The sequence below is a fragment of the Protomyctophum bolini genome (assembly GCF_963924005.1).
Source record: "Protomyctophum bolini genome assembly, chromosome: 13".
NCBI lineage: Eukaryota > Metazoa > Chordata > Actinopteri > Myctophiformes > Myctophidae > Protomyctophum > Protomyctophum bolini.
In genome coordinates this window covers 30,174,381-30,197,609 of record NC_137874.1, presented here as the reverse complement: position 1 = coordinate 30,197,609, position 23,229 = coordinate 30,174,381, and the positions used below count along the sequence as shown (strand labels likewise).

The 23,229-nt window shown below is 41.3% G+C and overlaps 2 protein-coding genes across 4 annotated transcripts; one reads left to right on the top strand and one right to left on the bottom strand.

The window, feature by feature from the left end:
* Positions 1-4,674: 4,674 nt before the first annotated feature.
* On the top strand, positions 4,675-10,941 carry LOC308326583 (mitochondrial import receptor subunit TOM40B). Its single transcript, XM_080779525.1, has 10 exons — positions 4,675-4,935; positions 5,721-5,920; positions 6,692-6,759; positions 6,913-7,005; positions 7,277-7,378; positions 7,977-8,082; positions 9,144-9,266; positions 9,760-9,836; positions 9,935-10,037; positions 10,304-10,941. The coding sequence occupies exons 2-10, from the start codon at positions 5,737-5,739 to the stop codon at positions 10,441-10,443; spliced, it is 996 nt and encodes a 331-aa protein (XP_080635651.1). The 5' UTR covers positions 4,675-4,935; positions 5,721-5,736; the 3' UTR covers positions 10,444-10,941.
* Positions 10,942-13,402: 2,461 nt separating this feature from the next.
* bicdl2 (BICD family like cargo adaptor 2) lies at positions 13,403-22,238 on the bottom strand. Of its 3 annotated transcripts, none has more exons than XM_080779848.1 (10): positions 22,154-22,238; positions 20,390-20,972; positions 19,132-19,347; positions 18,210-18,326; positions 17,444-17,590; positions 16,951-17,097; positions 15,961-16,035; positions 15,712-15,791; positions 15,108-15,222; positions 13,403-13,751 (listed from the first exon to the last, which is right to left on the bottom strand). In XM_080779848.1, exons 2-10 carry the CDS (start codon positions 20,615-20,617, stop codon positions 13,572-13,574), a joined length of 1,305 nt encoding a protein of 434 aa, XP_080635974.1. In that variant the 5' UTR covers positions 20,618-20,972; positions 22,154-22,238; the 3' UTR covers positions 13,403-13,571. The 3 variants fall into 3 exon arrangements, with proteins under 3 accessions (XP_080635974.1, XP_080635975.1, XP_080635976.1); XM_080779849.1 differs by lacking the exon at positions 22,154-22,238 and adding an exon at positions 21,992-22,124; XM_080779850.1 differs by lacking the exon at positions 16,951-17,097.
* Positions 22,239-23,229: the final 991 nt, after the last annotated feature.

Here is a 23,229-nt window from a genome sequence, read left to right as displayed (position 1 = left end):
CACACAAATGAATGAAAATGCGATTTCAAGGGGGAGTGGTGAACCACAGAACCAGGCTATAAAAATCCCATGTGGATAGAGTGGATCATATTATCATAAAATTCATACAATCATATAAGTGGGAGATCTAAAGGTCAGAAGTCCTTTGACGAATGACTGTGAGCTTCAGTTATTTTCCCATGACCCTCTACCATATTGCTGAATGTCGTGGAAAGCGACAGCACAGAATTCCCAGAACTGCAAAAACTGTCGGAAGAAGAAAAAAATCACATCTGTGTAAAGTATGGGGCGCTCTTATCATCATACATCATCTCATTCCGGCCAATTACAATTTGTGTCCTCATTTTCCGTCTTCACCTTTCTGCCCTCACTTTTAACTTCAATATGTACTTTGCTCAGCCAATCAAGTCATCGCTGTGGGGTGATCAGCCAATCACAAGCCAATGTTTGTGTTCACACAAACCCGGAAAGCTGGGCATAGGAGGGGCTAGTGCCCGGTAGAAAAACAATAGGGTTTGGCCCCTAATAAACTGTCTAATGCAGTAACTGCATAGTTTCTGTGTCTGTATCTCTCTTTCACTGTATTACGGGCATGCGCACACAAACATGCAGCATAGAGTAAGATTCTGTCTCTCTGTTACCCTCTTGTTAAACCCAGTTGTGCGTGTCATACGTATTGTGGTCTGTGTCTCACTCTGTGTGTGGTTGTTATTCGTGTCAATTAATGTCAAACAGTGATGTTGGATTAAGCCCAAACCGCACCAATGGGTCGCCATGCAACTCCTTGCAACCAAACATTTGCGAGGAGTTGCATGGCAACCCATTGGTGTTGTTTGGGCCATTGAAATTAACCAGTTTAATCACTTGGGTCGATGTGTGACATATCACACCACTGGGACGAACGCTAAAACCGCTTCGTCCCGTCTCAACCCTTTGGTGTGGTTTGGGCTTTAGACCCACTTTCTCTCACTAGTAGTAGATCCCATACACCATGTGGACAACTTGCATGGTGAGATGGTGGGAGATTATGAAGTCACAGACACATAATAGTTGTTGTTGACGGATTGGAAGAAATAAATCATTCTTGTGCGAAATGAGGGGCGCTCTTATCATCATACATCACATTCCGTGCTCAGCCAATCAAATCATCAATCATGTATGTAGTAGCAAGCACACACACACACACACACACACACACACACACACACACACACACACACACACAGGAGTGAGAAGATAAGCTTCAGCCTGGCGATGGCCTAATAAGGCCAAGTTATGAGAATATCCAACATACAGGCTGTAGAAAGAGTATCAGCTTACTCCATTTGGCCATTACAATGACCATGTGTACCAAACTGAACATCCATTCAGTCTACATTATGCCTTTATAGTGACCACTAGTGATGGAACTGCAAAAGTACTCAAGCAGTACAATCCGTTGTTACTAAATGTATTTTAGATGTATGGAGTGGATGACTCGATGGATGCATGCATGGATTCTGTCATCCTTTCTCATGAAAGGGTGACAGAATGGAAGGAGAGGTGGTGGGATAGTCATTTGGGAGTGGACTCAGTAGAGGGCTTGGTGCGGTGCAGGAAGCCCAACCATGGCCGCAAATATGGAGCAGCTTGCAGGAAGCTGATTGGAGCCCTTGACATCGTTGAAGTTATTGCAAATTATCTTGCCGTAGAGCAGGACGGGGCAACCATCGTTGGATTTGTTGGTTGCCGGGTAGACGGGGGATGGCCGAGGAGGGATGGAGGGGAGTGCCGGGGTAGTGGAAGGGGGTGTTGCGGTTGTACTGGGGCATGGGGCGGCAGGGTGTGGGATTGCGAAGATGCACAGACTGACGGGGTGGGGGGTGTTGATGCCAAAAAGGCTGCATGAGATGGCCCTGCCAATTCCCCAGCTGCGGCGGAGGTGCCTCGAATCGTTGCTGGAAGTTGGGGATGTTGTCGCCGAAGTGCTGGAAGGCCGTGGCTGATGGTGTCTGATGTTGTGGGTTGAAGGCGGAGGAATAATTATTGGCCGGAGCCTGGGAGTAGGTGACAGGGAGATGATCCCGCTGAGGGACTTGTCCAAGGCATACAGGTCTACCGGGTTCATGCATGTGATATGCTGTAATGTTCTTCGTTGGACAGGTAACCGGTAAGTGGCAACTTGTATAGCACGAGGGCTTCTGGGGTGTTGGGAATTGGTTTAAATATAGACCCATATTTTTGGTTGGTTCTTGACGGGTGTTGTTCACCTCGCCCCTAATTTCAGCTGTGCCAACTCCATTCATTGAAAATGCAGGGCGACTGTTAGTGTCACACTGCATTATGGGTAATGTATTGTTGCGTTCGACACCCTGAACTGAAGTGCCTGTCTGAGGCTTGAAGCAGGGGAGGTTGTAGCCACTCACTGGAGCTGGGTACACGGTTGGTTTGTTGATCTTACCCTCACACTTATCTCCCTGAATGATGGATTCTTTTGCAGCCTTCCTGGCCTTCCTAGCCTTCCTTCGTTTTTGTTTTTTCTCTAACTTGCCAGGATGACTATGGGTGACACATTGCTGCTTCCTGGGGAATGTATTGGTATGCTCACCACCCTGGACAGAAGAGGTGGTCTCCGCTTTAGCTTTAGCTTGGACGTTTTCAGTGTTCTCAACACCCTCACACTTAGCTTGTCCCTGCATAATAACTTCCTTTGGAGGAGTCATTTCAGGGCTCATTTCATCACTTGTATCACTATAGAACACCTCAGTGACCTTATATTCACGTTCATCAATGATAAATTCTTTTGGGAAAGGACTCATTTCAGGACTTCCAGTGAGTTTGGTTCCATAGCTTGTGTCACTATAGAACATCTGAGTGCACTCATCCTCATGCTTATCAAAGTTAAATCCATCTGCACTGATTACAGGAATCATTCCAAAGGGCTTGGCTTCATTGCTTGTGCTATAGAATACCTGAGTGGACTTATCCTCATGCTCATCAATGATAAATTCTTTTGGAAAAGAACTATGAGCTTGGAAATGAGCTGCGAGTGAGTTAGGGCTAATAGGACGGCTGATAGGACGGCTTGTAGGACGGCTTATCGTCCTCCCTTCCACTGATGCTGCCTCGCTGGAATGGAGCGAAAGGGAGCTGCCCTGGATTGCAGGGCCGTGTAAAGGGCGGTGAATGTCCGCTGTTTGGCCAGAGATGTTAGAGACCTTTGGTTTGGCATCTAAGTTGTCAGGCCGTTGTTGATATGCTGTTGCATTATCGTGATGATATAGCTCTGCAAGTGGGCTAGGGCGGTGAAAGGCCATGGATTGGATCTTGCTAAATGAAGTTTTTTAATAACCAAATAATATACAATTATTTGTATTATCAGCAGACCATGCACTTTTATAAGGTCCTTCCAGTACAAGAAACAAATGTTCACCTAGATCAATTGTATACTAACATCAGAGAAATTTTGGGAAACAATATAAATATAGCCAGTGTTGACGTCACAGTGGCATTGTTGAATCTGATTGGTCAGAATCTATTGCCTTTGTTTGCTTTGGGTTGCTATGGGTGCAACTACTATGGTTAATTAAATAAACACTCAACCAATTCTTTACAAAGGATAGAAACCCCATTGACAGATATAGACATCTGGTTGTCCAGAACCACAAACCCAACTGATATGCATAGGCCTATATATAGAGGGTATGCATGTGACATCATCATCATCATCATACCCGTAAGTTATGCAGGAACAGAAGTGGAGCAACTCTCTCTCTAAGGCTCTGACTGAACTGACCTATGCCCACATATGGTCATATATGGAGTTGGAGTGAGTGTATCTCGAGTAGCGTGAGTCTGACCGACTGACTTCAAACTCAGCATGCATATATCGCAGCGGATCTGAGGGAATGCTAGCCCAGTGTGAAATCGGTCGGATCGGCAGTTATCCAGAATACTGTAGTCCTCAAGGAGTGACATCTCCTCAAACTCAAGGAGAAATATGACTCCATACCATGGTCCATGAGTCATATTTCCTATTGGTTTGGCAAACAGACGGTAACAGGTACTGTCTCTGACAAAGGGTGAAAATGTACAGTAGCCTACAGAGTACAGTCAAACTCAAACACATAACCTTGCGGTCTTGTGTCAATATTTCCATTCAGGTCCTGGGGTATTCAATAAAACCAGGTGGGGTAGGGCTATATGCATTCCCACTAGGCTAAGGAATCTTTAAAATCACCCTCATGGTGGCTGGTTAATGGTTATAAACGTCAGAGACGTCAGCATATTATGGAAGTATATAAAGCTGGCAAAATTCAAATGAAATGGCAAATACGAAAAGTCAATTGAAATAATAATGAAGAGATCAATGCTTTTTCATTTTCAGGTCATTTAAATTATTATGAAATATGCCTTACGTTCCTCAAGCATAATTGAGAAATGTAGAATAAATGATTGGAAGAAACATGAAGGGGGGCAAGCAAAAATGTTCAGTCAGGGAACCAAGTGCACCTGTCGTGTTTCTGGAAGGACTTATTTGCAACATGGAAGATGACGTCATATAGGAGGAGGAGCCAAGTGGAATAGTATGAGAGTGACGACAATAGTGACGACACTATAGTGGAATGCGGAAGTGCTCATTCTATCTCAATGGGATAGTTCCCCTATGATAGTTCCCTATGGATATAGTTCCAATGTTTTGAAATATAGCCCATAGGCACCAGATCTTGGCACCCGCTTTGCGGCGAGATCAAAGCGTGTCGCCACTTACTATTCCACTCGGAGGAGGAGGCTGTACTGTGGTCTGCATCAGATGATCTGAGCGTCAGCATCTCAGCATCCTTGGTTTTTCAGTGGTTTTTAAACGTTTACAAATCCGCACCTTTGTCATTTAGCGTAATGCGCCTTTCTCATTGTCATTTGGAACTTTAAGGTCTCGTGGTGGTAACATTTGAAGTAAGTATTAAATTAATTACAATTGATGCTAAGGTCATGCTATACAAGTATAGCTAACGTAGCAGATGCACCTGCCGCCCAGCCAGCCACATAAACATTAAATGATGCATGTTAAATCCTGTGTAATTCACCTTTGATAGCGATGGCCAGCCCCTTATTGCATAGAGGGTACAATAAGATAGATAGATAGATACCGGCCGGTATAGATACCATTCGCTATCGATAATAGCTTTTAACTTCACTTACTCAGACTTCCAAAGTTCCAGCACCACTTAAATACACCGGGCAGTCCACTCAATATTTTATTCTATTGTTGAGATAGACAACACTGACAACAGGAAAACGGAGAGGGCAAGATGCAGGTGCAAAACCTTTGATCTTTGGATTCAATGCACCCCATTGAATGTCACAGGATTAGACTAACCAACTGCTCATGGTATTATGCACCCCCATCATTTCTGTGTGCCACACAGTAAAATTACATAAATACTTGAACCTGTGAATAGAACTGAAATTTGAATAATCTGTTTGAAAATGTTTTAATTCAATAGGTGTGTGACAGCTATAGGTGCTGTAATGATTGTCATGCTGTCACAATACGTGCAGTAGCTTAATTATAGTGTGGTCACTACAATGGACCTTGAAGATGCATGAAATGAGCTTGAATTTGTCTTCTATGGAAGCATGCTGTGCAGCGAAAATAGCCGATCTACAAGCTCTCAATTACAAATCTTAATAGTCTGAGACTCTGGGATTTTATTTTGCTTTAATCAATATCTTTCAAGGACGTGCCGCGCCCACATGGGCAGTGTTCTGGCCTTGTCTTCTGGCCCCGGCCATCAGACCTGGCCTTTCTCTACGGACCCCCCTCCCTTTCGCTGGGACGCCCACCCTGCTCACTGGGACAACCCTCCTCGCTGGGAGAAACGCGATGGCCGTCTGCCCAACCCAGGCAGCTTCCACGCACTGCATAGAAGCTGCAAAGGTACCAGTATCAACTAAGTCCAAACTAAAGCTAGGCCCAGCCTAGCTTTGGTCCATAGCTCTAATGCCACTCTCGACTTCCTGGGCTCGCATCAAATGCAGACCAGCCTCTCGACTGTAGAGATTTTTATTTATTTTTTGCTACAGACCAATACAAAGACAGTTTGTGTAATTACAAAGCCTACTTTCACGCGGTGGACACACTCTGAGCCCCCCACTACACGTATAAAATGCACTTTTTGGACAGAAAGGGAAAAATCTTGTCTATGGGTTTTCTCTTGTCAATATCGGTACTAGAGAGCGCAGTGGAGTAACTAAAAGTATTTTTCTTCTTCTTTTTTTTTTTTTACTAGAAAACACTTTTTATTGTTGTGTTTTGATGGTTGATTGTTTTTTTGGTTTTTAATAGATCGGTCCTCTGTCCTCTTGTCTTAAATTGTAAGAAACATCATAATTCATATTGTTATGCAATGATGGTTTCAAATGAAAATTAGCAAATCTACAAGCTCACAGTAGAGAGTATTTTTCACTATATATTTTTTCATTTAAATTATAATGACATGCCCCAAAAAGGCACACAAGGTTGAAAGTAGTAAAGTCAGTCCATGGTTTTTATAATTATTTAACCAATGAAGAGTTTGTTAACCCTAACCCTAATAACTACATTAGATCCATTGGAACACTGTTTCTGCCAAGGATTCTGCCTGACAGTGATGATATTCACATAATTTACCTAATTTTCTTCCTCACCATCTTCCCCTCACATTCCCAGAGGTGTTTCCTCAGCAGATTGAGGGAGTCAAGTTGATTGTAAATAAGACACTGAGCAGCTTCTTCAAGGTGAGCAACTGTAACTGCACAAACCATTACAGTTTCAGACAAATATTTTATCCATATAAGATTTGTGATTCCATGTAAATCTTAGATTTGGAGTTGACGCCAGTGTCTGCAGGTTTGTGGTCTTTAACAGGACGCTTGTGTCTGTGTTTCCAGGCCAGTCATACGCTCCACCTCAGCGCTGTCTGTCCATCCTATTACAGATTCCACGTGGAACATTTACAGTCAGATGATTACAGCAAAGACAAGGTCAGATACAGTCTTTTACAGTATGTTTTCATTTGTATACATTTGTAGCCCTCGAAAAAGATGCAGAAAAAACAAATCTGATGATTGTGTAGAGTAGACAATGTGATAACAATATCTAATATCACTTTTGGATTACTGTAAGACAGTACACATTTGGAATATTAGGATGGAATAAACACACATTTGTGAATTGTTTATGATCATTGATTAAAAGCTAAAGATAGCTGCATTGTCTTTATAGGTTGTCTTATTATGCTTTGTCTGAAAATAGGATGCCCCAGCGTTGATTGGTGAAATTGATTCATCAGGTAGTCTCAATGCTCACTCTCTGCTGCATCTGACAGAGCGTGTAAGATCGAAGGCAGTGTTCCAGGTGAGGCCATTTGTAACTCTTTTTGATGTCATGCGGCAAGTCTAACTGTTCAGGAGAGGAGAAAAACTGTTTTTTATCTAAAATGAGTTAATAGCCCAGGCAGACTCTTCACATTCTAGAGCATGTCTGAAATAAATTAGCTGAAATGTAAATATTAAATAAATGCTTAAACATGTACAGTAGCTAGGTGTAATGTTAGAGCCCACAGATGTGAACCTTTCAAGCCCGTTTGCTCAACTTGCTGTTTTCTGCAAGACATTAAAACTGAACAACTAATACTGTATGTCAATTTGAAGCTGCTAAAATGAAAATTACAAAAAATTCAATGAATTAGCCTCGGTCAAAAACGATCACATTTGATGGACTGGCAAAAATGATGATACATATTATAATGCTGTGAATGAATTTGTTTTCATTAAAATCAATTTACTATGTAAACATCATGCGCCTATTTTCAAATACTGTAATATTGGTAATTTCTAATGTTGGTGTACAAGGAACTTAAGCACAATATTTTGTAATTGCTCTGGATAAAAGCATCAGCTTAATGCTCGTTAATTTATGCCACTTTGTTAGTTAAATGTTAACTCTCTCACAGACGCAGCAGGCCCAGTTTGTAACATGGCAGTTTGAGACAGAGTACAGAGGCAATGACTTCACCGCTGCAGTGACGGTAGCCAACCCAGATATCCTCAGAGAGTCAGGTGAGAAATAGTCTCTAGAGAAATGACGGATGTTAAGCGAGGAGTCAGCCTAAGCATCAGGTGCCATCAATCAATGATCATTTTCACTTGTATGCACACGTCCACAATCCAAGAGTATTAGTTTAGACTAGAGGGAAGGATTTTACCCATCAAAGTTAAACTACCACTAATTGTGCCTTAACACTGGCCTACATGTATATTGCAGTACTGTAACTCCGGGCATGTGGAGTGCTTTTGATGCAAAGGTGTGCTTCTAGCCACCTAAAAAGGGTCAAATACATTTACATTATAGCTCAATCATAAACAGTGTATATTTCAGTAATCCGTACATTCAATTATGTTTAAACATATCTTTACTTTATTTGTTTATTTGGGAGTGACAGAACATAGCCAAAACTACATACAGTAAAGTTGGAAAGGCAGTGTAAATACGTCAGAGTTAGCACTTCTTTCATGAACAGTTATTATATACAGGTTTCTGTCATGAACATTTCACTCATCAAGTGAGCTCAGCTCAGGTTATCTGGTGAAACCACAACCAAAATAGTATAGTTCTGATGAGAACTGTTCTTCATAGAGCTTTTTCAGCTGCTCCCCATAAATTTTAGACACACCAGAAGCAGATTTCCCTTTAAAAGGTTGAGTCTGTTATAGATGCAATTGATTTTTGTACCTTATTTTTGTTTATTTTTTTGTATTTTGTATAAACACTGTATTTGTGAATATTGGTTGTTGTTGTTGTTGTTGTTGTTGCTCTGTTAATGCAGAGCGACTTCACTGTTTTTGCTGATAACCAGATTTTGTCTGTTTTAAAAATGTATTATGTTTTGTGTGGACCCTAGTCTGGGTCATCAGGAATGCCGCCGTTCAGAACCTCTATTTTGTGTGTGTGTGTGTGTGTGTGTGTGTGTGTGTGTGTGTGTGTGTGTGTGTGTGTGTGTGTGTGTGTGTGTGTGTGTGTGTGTGTGTGTGTGTGTGTGTGTGTGTGTGTGTGTGTGTGTGTGTGTGTGTGTGTGTGTGTGTGTGTGTGTGTGTGTGTGTGTGTGTGCACACGTGCACAGTGATCCTTGTAGCCCACTTCCTGCAGAGCGTATCATCCAGCCTGGTGTTAGGAGGGGAGTTGGTCTACCATCGTGGACGAGCAGAGGAAGGCGGCATTCTCACTTTGGCTGGACAATACTCGAGTAGGGCTTTGTTTCTGTCCCATCACTCCATATCATTATCTTTTAGACCAGTGGTTCTCAACCGTTTCATGCCGCGGTCCCAAAAATAATCATATAATCAAAATAATCCCCCACACCGCGAAAGGCACTTGGAAATTAGAGTTGAGACATTACATTTAGTTTGACTCACTTCCACGATAAATATTGTGGAAATAGCCGATCTACAAGCTCTCTACAAGCTCAAAATGCTTGCATTGTGATTTACAAAAAAGTTTGCCTCTTTCTTATATTATTTATTTGACAATTTCTTTGTCTGTCCTATTGGCTGACCTGTTGTGGGCAACTCACGCATACCACAAAAATAAGGCTACAGTCCTTACTGGCCCGAGTTAAAATCTAACCTTAGGTTCTTTGCTGCATGTCAGCCTTCCTGACTATCCTTTTTCTGATATTGCATTTTCCCCCACTTTTATATATGTTTTCAGTATGGGGTATTGTGTATATCTCTATGCAGGACCAAACTGGGTGGCAACGTTAAATGCTGGGAAAGGAGGTGCCCACGCTAGCTACTATCACAGAGCCAACAAACAGGTATTGAAAAGATATAGACACATACTGTATGCTGTACACACATTATTTGCTTTTTGGCATGTATTTTAAACACACTTGCATGTGTCTGTTTGCTATAGATCCAAGTTGGGGTGGAGTTTGAGGCCAGTACGAGGACGCAGGAGACCACTGCCTCCTTTGGATACCAGATGGAACTCCCAGAGGCCAACATGATCTTCAGAGGTAAGTATCTACAGATTCCCAACCTGTGGGCCAGGGCCCACTGATTTGCCTGTGAGGATATTGCAAGTGGGGTACCAAATAATTGGCAAAACATTTAAGATTTTATTCATAATACAGTTGTAATACATTGTTTCCCCTTTCTTTACAACCTTGACATTTTTATTTTCATTGTGATACCTATAAATAGGAAGTTAAAAGTTTATTACGTTTGTTTCACTGATATGAGCTGTGCTCTTTCTTTTTGTGTTTGCATTTTGTGTACCAAGGTATGGTGAATAGTAGGTGTATAATAGGAGGAGTGTTAGAGAAACGTCTGTCTCCGCTCCCTGCCACTCTCATAATGGGAGCCTTCGTTAACCACAGAGGTGACAAACTGCAGGTGGGGCTTGGGGTCAACGTGGGATAGTCTGGCAAGACACTTTGTGTAACTCCAAATTCTGGAAGTTACTGCAGGAATATCCTATCTGTTCAGAGAACCATTTTTGAGACCACGTGGTTAAACTTCATTACTATGGTGTATCAGAGCCTGTCTCTATGAGAGATCGCAGTTAGTAACCAACATGCAACTAACCCTCTGAACACTGTGGATTGTAAACGCGTTTGGATCCAAGTGTTTTCCCGCTTCGTTGTCAACACATCTTCCTGTCTACCTGCCTTTTGAAATGGAGGCTGCCCTGGAACTAAAGTACGCAGGAGAAACAATTCACGAGTCTCTCGACCACCTACCGTATTGTTCCTTTTTTAACCTGGCAGCCAGCCTCGACACACTTCCTGAAGATCAGACACACCTGACAGGACTCCTGACATCGGAGTAAATGTCACTTCCTGCTAAACTGAAAATGTAAAGGATAAATGCTATATTATAGACGTAAACAAATAGTTTTATATTATTAGTGGTCATAGGAAAAAAACATGACTTATAAAGTAGGTATGCAGTTGTGTGTGTGTGTGTGTGTGTGTGTGTGTGTGTGTGTGTGTGTGCGCGCGCGCGTGTGCGCGAGTGAGTGTGTGCGCGTGTTTGTGTGGAAGATATCAGATACCGGTAGGTGCTGATGGTTCTCAACTGAGATCTAATGGGATCCAAACTTTGTATCAATCATTATGTCAGGAGTAAAAACTAAATAATCACAATTCTTGAATACCTGAACATGGTGAAAAGACATTGAATTTCATTGTTAAAGATCCAGTCCTTGAATATCCTTGAAAACTACACTTTTGATAAAAGCTCTTGCTTGAAAGTCATGTAATTATTTATTTTAAATGTCTATTATTCTTAAAGGGGAACTCCACTGCAAAGCTAAATTAAAAGCAATTACCAAATCGAAGCAAAACTACTGTATGTGGCTTGCCAGTTAGGTAGTACTATATGTATGGAAAGATGATTTGTAGAGCTAGCTCACTTTTCTACAAATAAGAGTTGGATCACAGTGGCATTCCCCTTTAAATAAATATTGTGCTTATTATCTTTTTAAACAATCTTTTCATGAAAACCACTTCACATTTAGTATATGACCACCAAGTCAACATGCACTACATTATTATTTTGATGAGACACCTGCACTTTTTAACCTTGGTTTAAAGATGTAATCTGTAGTTAACCAGTGGTGTTCCTACCTGAACACTGTCTAAATGTCTCAGTGGAAGAGATCAATAGAAGAGCAGGTAGACCATATCCAACCACTGTACTAGTTACATTAAGTTAAATTAATATACTTTTATATCATACAGATTGGTTAAAATAGCCTTTATTCTAAAAAGAAAAAGTTCCAGATTGTAGCTTTAAGTCCTTTGTTAAACCAGGAAGCTGGAGCATGTGCAATAGGATCATGTTAGCGTTGTACGATGTTCATCATGACCCTGTCAGAACCTCGTTCAACACTACTTTAGGAGACGACCCATTAGTTAACATGTATAACCATAATTGTTACTAAATGCTAGCTGCCCCTCACTATAACTGAACTGTGTTGGGCTTGGTACATACTATATTGGAAGGTGCAGTATCTCAGTATGTATACTGATCCTACAGAACTGTATGCAACAATCTGCACTACACACTCCTGACTCTTGGCCTTTTGAGTTATTTTTGACAGATTAAATGTAACTAGTATATATGTATTATTTATGGACTAAGTGTGTCCTATTAATTAACATGCTGGCAAGGAGTAAGTGTGTTTAGTTTTGTTTTAAATCAATAAAGAGGTTATTTATTTTTATCATCTTTTTTTCTGTACCGGTATTTGGATTGGTGGATTTTGTAACAAAATGTTTATGGAGAGCTTTGAGGTACTAAGTTACTATCACTGAGGAGTACATGTGTACCGGAGGGGGTAACGGAGTGGACTGGAGTTAAGAACTCGCAGTATTCAACCATAGGCCTGTGTTGATATACGAGACCAAACAGACCATGGACCTATTCATGGAGTTTGAACCCATTAAGACTGAGGCTGATTTGGGGGCACAGTTGCACGGTTGCAGTCGGTAGTGCTGTCGCCTCACAGCTAGAAGGTCCTGGGTTTGATTCCCGCTGGGGGTGCTGGGGGCGTGTTCTCTCCTCCGCGTCATCAGTTCCCATACTCGAGGCGGGGTTGGCGAAAGGGCCTTTCTGTGTGGAGTTTGCATGTTCTCCCTGTGTCCCCTAGGGTAGGCACCCTCACAAAAACATGCAGTAATCCTGGTCTCTAAACTACCTCCCCCTGGCCAGCCGGGGCACCTGATGGAGGGGAAAGGAGCTGGTCGGAATAAAGTGTTCCTTCCGGCCGGGGAAACTCCTCTCCTCCCTGTCAGGTGAAAAGAAGCAGCTTGGACTCCTCATGCAATAGATGGAAGCATGAGGCCAGTCCACTGCCCCCCCCCAGGTTGGCAGAGGAAGTGTAGCACCCAGGATTACATTAGATAATTGACACTGGGTGAAAAAATGGGTTGCAATAATCGTGGGATAAAAAGAAAAAAAAAGACTGAGGCTGATTCTACAAAATGTCTTCTAAATTTAAAGTTTTCTGAAAAACGTATATCAGTGATGCGCTGAAACCTTTAAAGGACCCCCAAAAGTATATGTATTTGTCCGCAGACCCCCATCTCAAAATATTTATTTCCAGGGACCCTCGGAAGCAAATATTTGAGTAAATGTTTGCTTAAAAATTATTCCAGGTTTTAATGGGTCCAGTGTTGACACTTATTAATTGACCTAATTTAGCAGCATTGGAGGAAATGAAGTCCAAGTCTCTGTATATTGCGGGCAGCACTATTTTCAAATTGCAAAAAAAATATATTGTGATAATGTTCACAAAGCACTGCATTGTGGTCTCTGTTCTGTGTTATCAGTTGATCTGGTCAAAGAAACAAAATACTATAGCATATGAAATTAATTTCATTTTCAATTTACATAAGATAAAACATGAACAGCTGGAAAACAAACTATTAAATTATAGATACTGTACATATATACATTTTGGGTTTTTTAAATATATTCAAATATGAGGTATGTACATCTCTACCCTCTATGTGTTTATCCCATGTTTGGGGGAAGAGCACCAGTCATTGTTTATCTTTAAACAGAGAGGAGAAAAATCCTTTTCCTCCATCTCCCCTCATTCTCAAGGATTTGCTTCTCTGCAGTCCTGTTGATCTTTCTCTTTCCTCTTGTTTGTTCTTCACTTTCTCTCGCTCGTCTTCCCGTTGTTGAACCTGCTGATTGATGACCAGCCGCATGTCCTCCTGCAGAGAGAGTTTAAACAGTGAGACAGATCTACTGACAGCCAGTCGCATGTCCTCCTGCAGATAGAGGTTAAACAGTGAGACAGATCTACTGACAGCCAGTCGCATGTCCTCCTGCAGAGAGAGTTTAAACAGTGAGACAGATCTACTGACAGCCAGTCGCATGTCCTCCTGCAGATAGAGGTTAAACAGTGAGACAGATCTACTGACAGCCAGTCGCATGTCCTCCTGCAGAGAGGTTAAACAGTGAGACAGATCTACTGACAGCCAGCCGCATGTCCTCCTGCAGATAGAGGTTAAACAGTGAGACAGATCTACCAGCCGCATGTCCTCCTATGTATTCAAGTGAGATGGGGGGGGGGCATTAACATTAATGGTCAAAACCTCCTAACTCCACTTTTGCTGTATTTGGGTAAAGTGATGATAGTGATGATGTAGTAGTGGCAATTCACCATACCAACGTTGATGAGTTTCAGTTCAGTTCAGGCAGTATTGTGTTGTTCTATAAACATGTTTTTTTCATTTCCTGAAAAGTTTATATTTTGGACATAGCTGGTTTCTGCCCGACAGCTATATAATATGTCTATTTAATTTTTTAAGCAGGATGATTTCGATCCATCTGTCTGTGCCAAATATCATGAAAACAATGCAATGTGCTTAGTAGATCTCTAGGGGCCACTAGTGAGGCATTTAGACAAGTCTTGTTGATACCAATCTGAGAACCCATCGTCAAAATAAAGGAAAAATAGTGCCCTCTTTTCCTTGACTCAACAGTCTGAGAGACTTGTTGATACTGATCATGTCGGTGGCATTTAATTGTTTTTAATATATAGTAGCCTTGTCGTATAAAGGATTTTTAACTTGGTCCTTGCTAGAGTGTGCTTGAAGTTTTCCCATTTGAGGGACCCCTCTTCATCTTGTTGATAATGGTTGACTATTATGCTGAATGATGAGGAAAGGTTTTTCCACTGACTACAGAATCTGTAGTCTGCTACAGAATTGAGTTAATGATTTAGTGCTTTGCTCAAGGACCCTGCAGACACCACACTTGTGCCCATATCCACCTGGATGGTGTGACTTGGTGTCTGTACTAACTAGTGAACCACCCTTCTGTTAAGTACATGCCACTTGAGATCAACTTTTGTAGATGAAAATAAGCTATGTATAATTTATGACAACCACACAGATAAACCCCAACATGACATTCATGTTTGCTTTGATGTGGTAGGAAAAAAACAACATGCCCAGTTTAAGAGAACACAAATCTAAGGTGACATTACATTTTTAAATTGTATTTATAATCTGTAATTGAAGTATCTGCTGTATTACTTTTCATATCATTACACACAGACTCACCTGCCAAGCATCCACCTCCTGGGACAGCGCCACCTTGTGTTTAATGGTGTTGAGGAGCTGCTGGGTCAGTGACTCTTTCTCCTGCCGCACCATCAACAACTCATTCTCTAGGGAACTGGAAAAGAATGCACATACTGTAGATGGCTGACGAAAACTCTTGAGTCCAGAATTGCTTTATTGGCCATGTAAGCTAGGATATTGCAAAGTATTGTTTGATTATCCTTATGTTATAATTGATGATTGATCATCATACAGTGGTGTTACTTTTAGAGTGTCTATTTTCGGCACATTGGCTACATCTACGGCTCACAAACATAATGAAAGAAGTAGGAAACGGTTAATCGGAGGACTGGATTTTATTACCCAATACAGGTTAGCAATGGGGAGATTCTCAAAAACAAACAGAAAGCCTAGGTGAATAGTGCATCTCTTTCAGCTTTTTCCCCCCAACTACTCGGGCTTTCAACAGCCTAGTTTTCGTTTCAAATTGAATGTGAACCGATCTAGACCCGTACATGCATGCATCATTTTCGTATCCACTCTAGACTCGGCCGGTATCAGCAACCAGCAAAGCGAGTTGATCCCACATGGGCAGTATTATTACCTGTAGCTTGGTTTTCCTGGTTTTCTAAATGGTTTGACTTCCTCTCCCAGAGATTTAAGTTCCTCCTGTTGACAGCGCAACTGAAAAAGAAAATAAACATAATACATTATTACAGTATACCGGTACATTATATTTTAGATTTATATTCCACTTTAGGATTTGCAGGTACTGACAGTTGATAAGATCATATTTTTCAAGTTTGCAAGTACAGTATACTAATACCAGCATTGCGGAAACGTAGTTACAAACCTCCTCTTTCAAGGCCTGAATCTCATCATCTCTTGCTTGCAGGACAGTAGAATGTGCTAGCAGAGCCTCTGTTGCCTGGTTAGGAAGGAACAGAGTACAAACCAGATCAGAATGTTTTTAAACAAACTGTTTAAAAACAGGCTAGAATGTCTGAATATCTTCACAATATAAAATAAAGTGTCTAGAAACATTAGCTATGTCAGCAGCCTGTGGATATTTAGAACAAAATAATATATTTCTAATAACAATTAAAAAATATATATGAAATGTAATGAGTTTCCTTTTATTCCACAAATAAGGTTAATGAATAACAGTACTCCGGCGGTATCTACCCGAAAATAGTATAATGCTATAATACTATAGCACTTACACACAGCAAAGTTAAACTTATTTAGTATTAAATAACAGTCTCAAATCATGAAAAGAAGGATGGCAGTACATGCTGAACAAACACTAACTAGAGTTGGTGTGAGAAGATTTATAGCCATATTTAGTAAATGGACAAATAACTAATAATACACACTTAAGTTTCAGTTTTTAATTTCAGTGTGAGAGGAATGATAGACATTATATGGACTGGAATTAGTAGAATTTAGACATTGATCAGGTGCTCTTATGCAGGATCGCTCTCACGGCAGGGTAAATGGTCAAGTAAATAAGAGTGCAAAGAAAAACAATTAAGTGCTGCAAAGTAACTAGGATACCAGGTAAACAGCAAACCTATAGCATCTGTCTAAACAACGGCTATCTAAATAACATTCTTAGCAGTGTTCAAGCAAACAGTATGTCTATTTAAATAACAGAACATGTGATCATTAAACAACATACATTTGCATATTAGTTAGTATGGTAAGTTAGGGTTAGTATGGTAAGTAATTTCCACACCCTATACCATTGTTGTTCACTATGTTGTGCCTGTGTGTTGCGTGTGAGTGTATATATATATATATATATACTATACTGTATATGTGGGTGGGGGTCTCTGTGTACCTGTGATTGCTGAATTTCGCTAAGCAGGGACAGAGGTTGCGTGCGTGAATCTTCCAATAAGCTCTCTTCTCCCAGGTTCAGTGCACTTTGCTGCATGGAGCGATTCAACGAACGCAACTCAAACACCATTCCTCGCTCCTGCTCTAGCTATATACAGTATACACACACACACGCGCGCACACACACACACACACACACACACACACACAAACACACACACACGCATAGACATACACAGTCATTTGCAAGAGCACACACACACACACACAAAGACAGACAAACACTTGGATATTAAGACATACACAGCGACTATGGGTGTGTCTCACCTATTTGTGTTAGTAAACGGTTAGTGATGTAAGTTACTTCTAATTCGACAAGCCCACACAATCACCCCTGCTCATGTTTAATCCCTCATTCTCAGTCTTGAAATAATTAAAGGTTTCAATTCACTTTTTTCCGTCCGAAAACAGGGACAAGCTGCCGGTGGCCTCACCTCGTTTTCTCTCTCGTTCAGTTTGGCCTGCAGATCTGTCACTCTTTCTCTCAGCACTGCCCTCTCCACTCGCAACCTCTCGCTGTCCTCTTGTGAAGCTTTGATTTGTTCATCCATGTGTGACAGTCTCTCTTGCAAAACTCTGTTCTACAGTGGGGGAAGGCAGACGCAGACATTGGGGGTTAACGTTAGGATCAGGGTTAAGCCCAACACGACAACGCCATCGTGCAACATGGACCCTGTTGTAAACAAGTGTAATGCTACTGTATATCATGGTGTCGTCCACAGTAACAGTTTTAGTATTGACTTGAAATGTACCCATTCTGCATACTGTGAATACAATTTTCAATCAATCAATCAATCAAACAGGCTTTATACTGCATGTGCTTTTGATGTGTGCAAAACAAGAGAGAATGGGGCAAATGGGGAAAGTTATATGTCAGCCAAATGTCAATTGTTCTAGGTGGTCATTATTATTATTGTTTATTTTTGAGGGGCGCTAGCCCCTCCTATATCCAGCTTTTGGTGTGTCCACAAACTTTGTCCTACACAAACTTTCCATTGACAATGAATGGAGAATTTTACGTCATAGTGTCTGATCAAATGTCTATTTTACGTCATGATGATAAGAACGCCCCTCACTTCACATGGGTGTGATTTTTTTTTAAATCCAGGGCCATTATCGACAAGTGAGTGGTACTGGGGATCAGAGTTTTTCTTCAGTATTTGATAGACACACACATATACAGTATAGTATACAGTATACCTCTGCCTGTATGCTCCCCAGTTGCGTGTAGCTTATATTTTTGTTAAAGGAGGTTTCGTCCATCTCTTCTCTAAGAGAACGGAGCTCAGTCCTGAGGGTATGTTCCAGTGTTACAGCCTGAATGGTTAGGGGAGAGAGAGGGAGGGAGAGAGGGAGGGAGGGAGGGAGGGAGGGAGGGACAGAGAGACAAGACAGAGTTAGAAACACTATTGTTCTCACTGACGTTGAACTTGAAGTAACAACGGTAAGAGCCCTTGAACCTGCCAGGCCACATTGCTCCCATCTATGATTTGACATAAATAACCACACCTTTCTCTCTCTTTTAAACTCAGAATGTATTCTCTTAAATGACCACTTCAACTATTTTTTTAATCTTATCTTTATAGAATTGGTCTTCACTAATGTTCATTATAACATGGAACCATTTCTGTCTACTCGCTCTGTGTCTCAGAGGTGGGCTGAGGACAGGTTTTTATGCAAGAACAATGGCTTCTATGTCAGTATGCTAATCTTCCAGGTAGAGAGAGACTGTAGTTTCTATTAGCGTGGACTCCACCTACTTCTGAGATGCAGAGTGGGTACACATTATAATTGGTGCCATCTTATAATGAGCATTAGTGAGGACCAATTATATGATCATAACATAAAGTAAGTAAGGTTAAAATGTGGTGAAGTGCTCCTTTTAAAGAAAAACTGTGCAGATCTTCAGCCTCTACACATCATCAGGCATAGTACATTCCGTACACTCGATGTGAAACATGTTTGACAATTTACAAGCCATACTGTAGCATAGGACAATGATAGTTACATGACAATTACATTTCAAAACACCGCTCTCTCACCCTGACACTGTGACACGCGCGCACACACACACACACACACACACACACACACACACACAACTCTTTGATGTGCTCATCACCTCTGCTAGCTGCTCCACCAAGCGCTGATTGTGATTGGCTAACTGGGTCAGCTGGTCGCTCTCGTCTTTCCGTCTGTCCCGTCCTCGGCTGTGATTTCGCTCCACTTCGGCCCGTAAGGCGGCCAGGTCAGTGGTCAACTCTGACTCCCTTTGCCCAGACACCAGCTCACTCATGTCCAGCCGCCTTTGAAGGACATGTTTTTCCTGCTGTAGAGCCTGAGACAGTAGACACACATTAATAACTATATTATTCTCTCCTTAGAGAATGTCTTGTAAAGTTAACTTTCCTCGACCGCGCACCCGGTAAGAATGTTCAGAGAAACTAAAACAGATTGGAGTCGTGTGGGCATCCTTGCTTCACACATTAATAACTAGAAAGAAAAAAGTAAGTAAAAATAAATAAAGTGTGACAATTACTATAGTGTGGTTGCCCTGTTAGGGCAACCTCACTAATAATGTTGTACACACAGGCCTTAAGACAACATACAGTAATGTAAGTTTGGAGTTATGGTAACTCAGCTTACCTTGTCTCATCAGCTCATGTATTCTGTTCTCAACTCATCTCATCCCATGGTCATTTCATCTCACTTAATGTCATGTAATCTCAACTCATATCTCCTCCTCTCAACTCATCCCATGTCATTTCAACTCATCTGATCTTATCTGAAACGTTTGGCAACATTCAGGGACAGTACTATAATATATAGTGTGGCTCGATAACATACATAAATCCTCTCCGGGCATGTGTAACATTCCATCTCCACCCCCTTCGATATATCATTCCACTGCACTGCCCCTTGCCTGGAGCAGAAATATCTTCTTTTTATATTTTATTCTGTGGCCAATGGCCATACATACTATGGATCCAGTGGTGTAAAGTAACTAAGTACTTTTACTCAAGTAGTAGTACTGTACTACAATTGTGAGTATTTCCTATTTTCAATAATGTTTTTGTAGATTTTGATTATTATTAGAAAACATACATTAACTACTTAACTACCCTATTTAAACTTTGGCTATCTTATGCAATGCATTGTGAGCTTGGAGATCTGCTATTTTCAAAATAATTTTAAATACATAATAGACATACGATAACTTGTGAAACGGGGACATTCTTCATAATGAGTACTTTTACTTTAAGTACATTTTGATGCCAATGCTTTTGTTCTTTTACTCGAGTAAATGTCTGTTGTGCAATTGATACTTTTACTTATAAGTGAAACATCTCAGTATTCTTCCACCAGTGTCTCTGACATACCTCCACCTGTCTCTCTCTTTCCTCCAGAGTGGCTGCCAGCTCCTCATTCTTCTCCAGTAGGGCCTGTCCCAGCTCCGCCGCCAGGATGAGGTCTGTCTCCAGTCCTCCTCCTCCATCGACCCCCTCAGAGATGGAAGAGGACGTGGATGTCGGGAGAGTGAGAGCGAAAGGGAAGAAGGAGTCCTCCAGGCTGGGAGACGGAAGGCTGCTTTTCCTGGGGCTGAACATCTTTCCAAGGGGAGGTTGAAGAAGGCGTAGTACAGACAGAGGAGGTCAGTGCTTAGAGAACATGGTTAATGATCCACAGACACGCTGTCACAGGCCCACTGGAGGATGAGGAAAGGAATGCAGCCTTGTGTTGTGCTGTTTAAATAGGGGTTTGTGTCAAAGGAGAAGATTGAAGTGAATTGGATGTGTTTCTTTCTCTTCTCTGACCTCAGAGGGTTTTGTGTGGGGATGATTTGGTCTGTCCTGTTGGAACGCAGTCTCTTTCACCTGCTACAGAGTGAGGCAGTTGGTCTGTCCTGTTGGAACGCAGTCTCTTTCTGTTGATGTTCTTATCTTTATTCCCTTTAAAGTTATCCTGTAAAAAATACATATTTTTTAAATAATAATGCAAAACAATTCAACAAGTCAACATCTAGTATTAGCAAGGCAGTAGGAAGCATGCTCATCATCAACAGCCATGTTTCCCATGGAGCAAAAACAAATCCTTCTAAAGCAGGCCCCAGTCCCCCTAGATAAGATATGTCAGTCACTAAATCTCTCAAAATGTAAATCTAACTATGAAGCTGGGTCTTGTTCTGTGTGATGTTTCTAACCTCGAAAGATGTATTGCCTGGTATTGGTGTCTGGTCTGCATGGTAATGTAATCTAGCATAGCCTTTAAGCAGTCGCCTTGTGTCAAAGCTTCTTTTGTTGCTCTGACCGAAATACCAGTTTTACTATTATCTTTTTTCCACCCCTTCCAAATTCCAATGGTATTATTCTCAGCCAACACCTAGCCTACTGTAGCCTACTGATAAAAACAACAAACACAAAATGCACTATTTTTATGTACTTGGTATGTTCGGTCATACCAGCTACTATAAATATCAACCATGATTTAAATCTCAGTAGTATATAGGATAGGTTCAATGTTCAGTTCTACTGATGGTTCTTGAGATTTAAAGTATGTTCTCACTTACCATTGAACTTGTTATTTTACTCACGACTGATATAGCTTGAAGCTTCTAAAATAAAATACAGGTAGGCCTATGTCTGGAACAAAACTGGGCTTGATTTATCAGACATCACTGTCCAGCATGCATGCAGCTGCTTAGCTATATATATCTTAATATTCTGTGAGATAATAATCCTTTACATAATAACATTCTACCTTTAGCTACTTTATTATTCTCTGTGGCATATATGCTACTTTTATTTTTACATTTAGTAAAGAATTATGTTTTTAAAAGTGCTATAAAACAGTTTGATGCTATTATTATTATTATTATTAGTAGTAGTAGTAGTAGTGGTAGTAGTAGTAGTATTAGTAGGCCCAGAAACAAAAACAAAAAAAATCTGCCCCCGTCAGCCGTGCGTCAGCATCAGCCACCTCACCTGTAAAGAACATCTTCTATGTCCCGACTCCCTCAATATGATATAATCATGTAAAATGAAAATCACCACAATTTAAAATAAAATAAAACAAAACTTCATAGGAACAAATGCTAACCCATCTCTTTAATGACATAGAATTGAATGAACAAAAGTTGTCCTTACCTGCTGTTAGTTGCCAGCTAACTCCGATGTGATTCTTCCTGTCTAGTGAGTTGTTTGTGTGTGTGTGTGTGTGTGTGTGCGTGTGTGCGTGCGTGCGCGCGCGCGCGCGTGTGTGTGTGTGTGTGTGTGTGTGTGTGTGTGTGTGTGTGTGTGTGTGTGTGTGTGTGTGTGTGTGTGTGTGTGTGTGTGTGTGCGACGTCAACGTGCGTTTGGCTGGTTTCCTTGGATTTGGAGCAGTGGAAACATAGGAGACTCCACCCCTTGGGAGAGAGTCACAACATGAGAGGTGGAATCAGTGAAGCCTTTGTCTATAAGCCACTCCCCTGCCATCTACTGGCAAAACCAAGTAATGCCAGGTGCAAATCAGACAGGTTTTCAAACCTTTTTATTTCAAGGACCTCATAACTTTTCGTACCAGTGTGCAAATGGAACCAAATGGACCTGTAAGGGTCCATTTAGATTTTACACACTTGCAGACTTACAGACCTGTAAGGCTCAATTTGGAACCCCTGAGGGTCCCTGGATCCCACTTTGAGAACCACACACCATGCTTTTAGAATGCAAGCAATGTTGCTATGAATGGAACATATATCAAGGCATTACTGTATGTAGCATACAATAATGCAATGTAATGCATATACTCAATCTCTGCAAATGCAGTATTTATACTGTATAAGAAAACAGTAAATACACAAATCAGCCAGGCAGAAACTGCTACCAAACCTATAAATTATATGGCAAGTAGGCCTACTATGGAAGTGCAAAAAGTGACAAGTGCCCTGTGAGAATGCAGCTAGTCATTTCACAACTAGAGGTAATGCAGGGTGAGAGAGGAAGATAGAAGGAGGTCAGTACACAACTGGGGGTCTGTCTATTCTGGCACCTCCTCCTCGTAATACCCTTCATCCTGTGTACCTGCTAGAAGGGCTGAATGGAGCTCTGTGTGTGTGTGTGTGTGTGTGTGTGTGTGTGTGTGTGTGTGTGTGTGTGTGTGTGTGTGTGTGTGTGTGTGTGTGTGTGTGTGTGTGTGTGTGTGTGTGTGTGTGTGTGTGTGTGTGTGTGTGTGTGTGTGTGTG